Genomic DNA, 2,520 nt, shown 5'->3' with positions numbered 1-2,520 from the left:
TTGTGCTGTTGTAATAATGAACAGAGTGACTGTAACCATACATGGACAGAGCAGGGAAAAGGGTTTGTGCTGTTGTAATAATGAACAGAGCGTGTAACCACAAGTGGACAGAGCAGGGAAAAGGGTTTGTGCTGTTGTAATAATGAACAGAGCGTGTAACCACAACTCGACAGAGCAGGGAAAAGGGTTTGTGCTGTTGTAATAATGAACAGAGCGTGTAACCACAAGTGGACAGAGCAGGGAAAAGGGTTTGTGCTGTTGTAATAATGAACAGAGCGTGTAACCACAAGTGGACAGAGCAGGGAAAAGGGTTTGTGCTGTTGTAATAATGAACAGAGTGACTGTAACCATACATGGACAGAGCAGGGAAAAGGGTTTGTGCTGTTTTAACCCTGAACAAAGTAAAACCAGACAGGCATTCATATGTATAAAAAAATAAAAAAAACATCACAAGTTGCATAAAGCAAAATTAATACAATTAGTCAATTTGTCGACCTATGAAACTGACCAAACTGCATAGTTTTCATCAAGACTTGACAGGAAGACCTATGAAACTGAACATACTGCATTGTTTTCATCAAGACTTGTCAGATTGACCTATGAAACTGAACAAACTGCATTGTTTTCATCAAGACTTGTCAGATTGACCTATGAAACTGACCAAACTGCATTGTTTTCATCAAGACTTGTCAGATTGACCTATGAAACTGAACAAACTGCATTGTTTTCATCAAGACTTGTCAGATTGACCTATGAAACTGAACAAACTGCATTGTTTTCATCAAGACTTGTCAGATTGACCTATGAAACTGAACAAACTGCATTGTTTTCATCAAGACTTGTCAGATTTGTCGGTTGAGGCCAAGGAAGCCCCTAAACATTGTATGATGCTAAGTGTGTATTAGTCCATGCCAATTAATCATGCCTAGAGCCGAGCGATAATCATGCCTACAGCCGAGCGATAATCATGCCTACAGCTGAGCGATAATCATGCCTACAGCCGAGCGATAATCATGCCTACAGCTGAGCGATAATCATGCCTACAGCCGAGCGATAATCATGGCTACAGCCGAGTGATAATCATGCCTACAGCCGAGTGATAATCATGCCTACAGCCGAGCGATAATCATGCCTACAGCCGAGCGATAATCATGCCTACAGCCGAGCGATAATCATGCCTACAGCCGAGCGATAATCATGCCTACAGCCGAGCGATAATCATGCCTACAGCCGAGCGATAATCATGCCTACAGCCGAGCGATAATCATGCCTAGAGCCGAGCGATAATCATGCCTACAGCGGAGCGATAATCATGCCTACAGCCGAGCGATAATCATGCCTACAGCCGAGCGATAATCATGCCTACAGCCGAGCGATAATCATGCCTACAGCTGAGCGATAATCATGCCTACAGCCGAGCGATAATCATGGCTGTCTATGTATCGCTTAAAATGACAATATGTGTTGAGCTTTTGATAAGAAGGATATAGTGCAGTTATTTTTCTGGAATTTTTTGTGCATGTAGTTATATTTTTGAGCTTGTATTTTTATTTTTAATGCAAACCGTCCCTAACATATTTTTGGATTCAAGGAATGATGGAGAATACAATGTACTAATTTTTGAATCTCTTATTCAAATTTTATATTTATGTACAATTGTAATGACCTAACTCATTCATCAGTTCTTAAGGCAACAAAAGGTTAGGTTTACGATTATGCGATAGTCCAGACTAGGTCAAAGATTGCTTGACCAACATTGTGATGAACTGACTTGATCAGAGCGTGACAGTACGGCCTCAACTTTTACCAAAATGAAGATATGACGTCCTTAAAGACATTTATCGAAAAAAGTCCAAAAACATTATGTGGGGATATCACATTGCAGAATTCATATGTAAAGTTTGACTCGGTAAAGTTATTTTGTGAGAATTGTTCTACTAGCACACACATAAGATGTTATTCACTGATGAAACAATGTGATAGGCAATGCACACACCACTTTGATAAACACAAGGCTGGCCTGGAACGGAGACACGACCAATCGACCATGCATAGCACACACACACACTGACACGCACGCACTGACGCACGCACGCACTGACGGACGCAATGGTACTGGGACGTAATGGTACGGGGGACGTAATGGTATTGGGACGTATTGACATGAGAGTAAACTTTGTGGTAGTCGAGGGGAAATAACTGTTCACGTGCATTAACAATTGTCAATAGAGGTGGCCTCCCTTAGATGCCAAAGGGACATCACTTTAAAAGTACCATCTGTTTCGCAACAGATACAAAGTAGCAGACGAACTTTCGAAGTTTTAGTCCTTGAAGACCTTCCAAGTCAGTTTGAAGCGCTGATATCACCGTGTCTGTATTTCGTGCCTCTTATTTCGTGCCGTGGGTCATTTGAAGAGAGCGAACAATGACGACACGACTTGAAAGAGTTACTGAAGAATATAAGGAGAAATTTCCGGTGAGGTCGCTCGCTCGCTCGCTCGCTCTCTCTCTCTCTCTCTC

At 41.9% G+C, this 2,520-nt stretch overlaps 1 protein-coding gene across 3 annotated transcripts in view; it reads left to right on the top strand.

Moving 5' to 3' along the window:
- The first annotated feature begins 2,102 nt into the window (after nt 1–2,102).
- The window catches only part of LOC138948153 (transmembrane protein 141-like), a 9,638-nt gene continuing 9,220 nt past the window's right edge, over nt 2,103–2,520 (top strand). For 2 of the 3 annotated variants that reach the window (XM_070319657.1, XM_070319658.1), the window contains exon 1: nt 2,155–2,476. In XM_070319657.1, coding sequence (XP_070175758.1) covers nt 2,426–2,476 — 51 coding nt within the window. In that variant the 5' untranslated portion in view covers nt 2,155–2,425. Of the gene's footprint in view, nt 2,477–2,520 lie in introns of all 3 variants that reach the window. The other variant, XM_070319655.1, reaches the window with a different exon arrangement.

Source organism: Littorina saxatilis, linkage group LG15, assembly GCF_037325665.1.
Source record: "Littorina saxatilis isolate snail1 linkage group LG15, US_GU_Lsax_2.0, whole genome shotgun sequence".
Classification (NCBI taxonomy): Eukaryota; Metazoa; Mollusca; class Gastropoda; order Littorinimorpha; family Littorinidae; genus Littorina; species Littorina saxatilis.
This window is presented reverse-complemented; position numbering and strand designations above follow the sequence as displayed.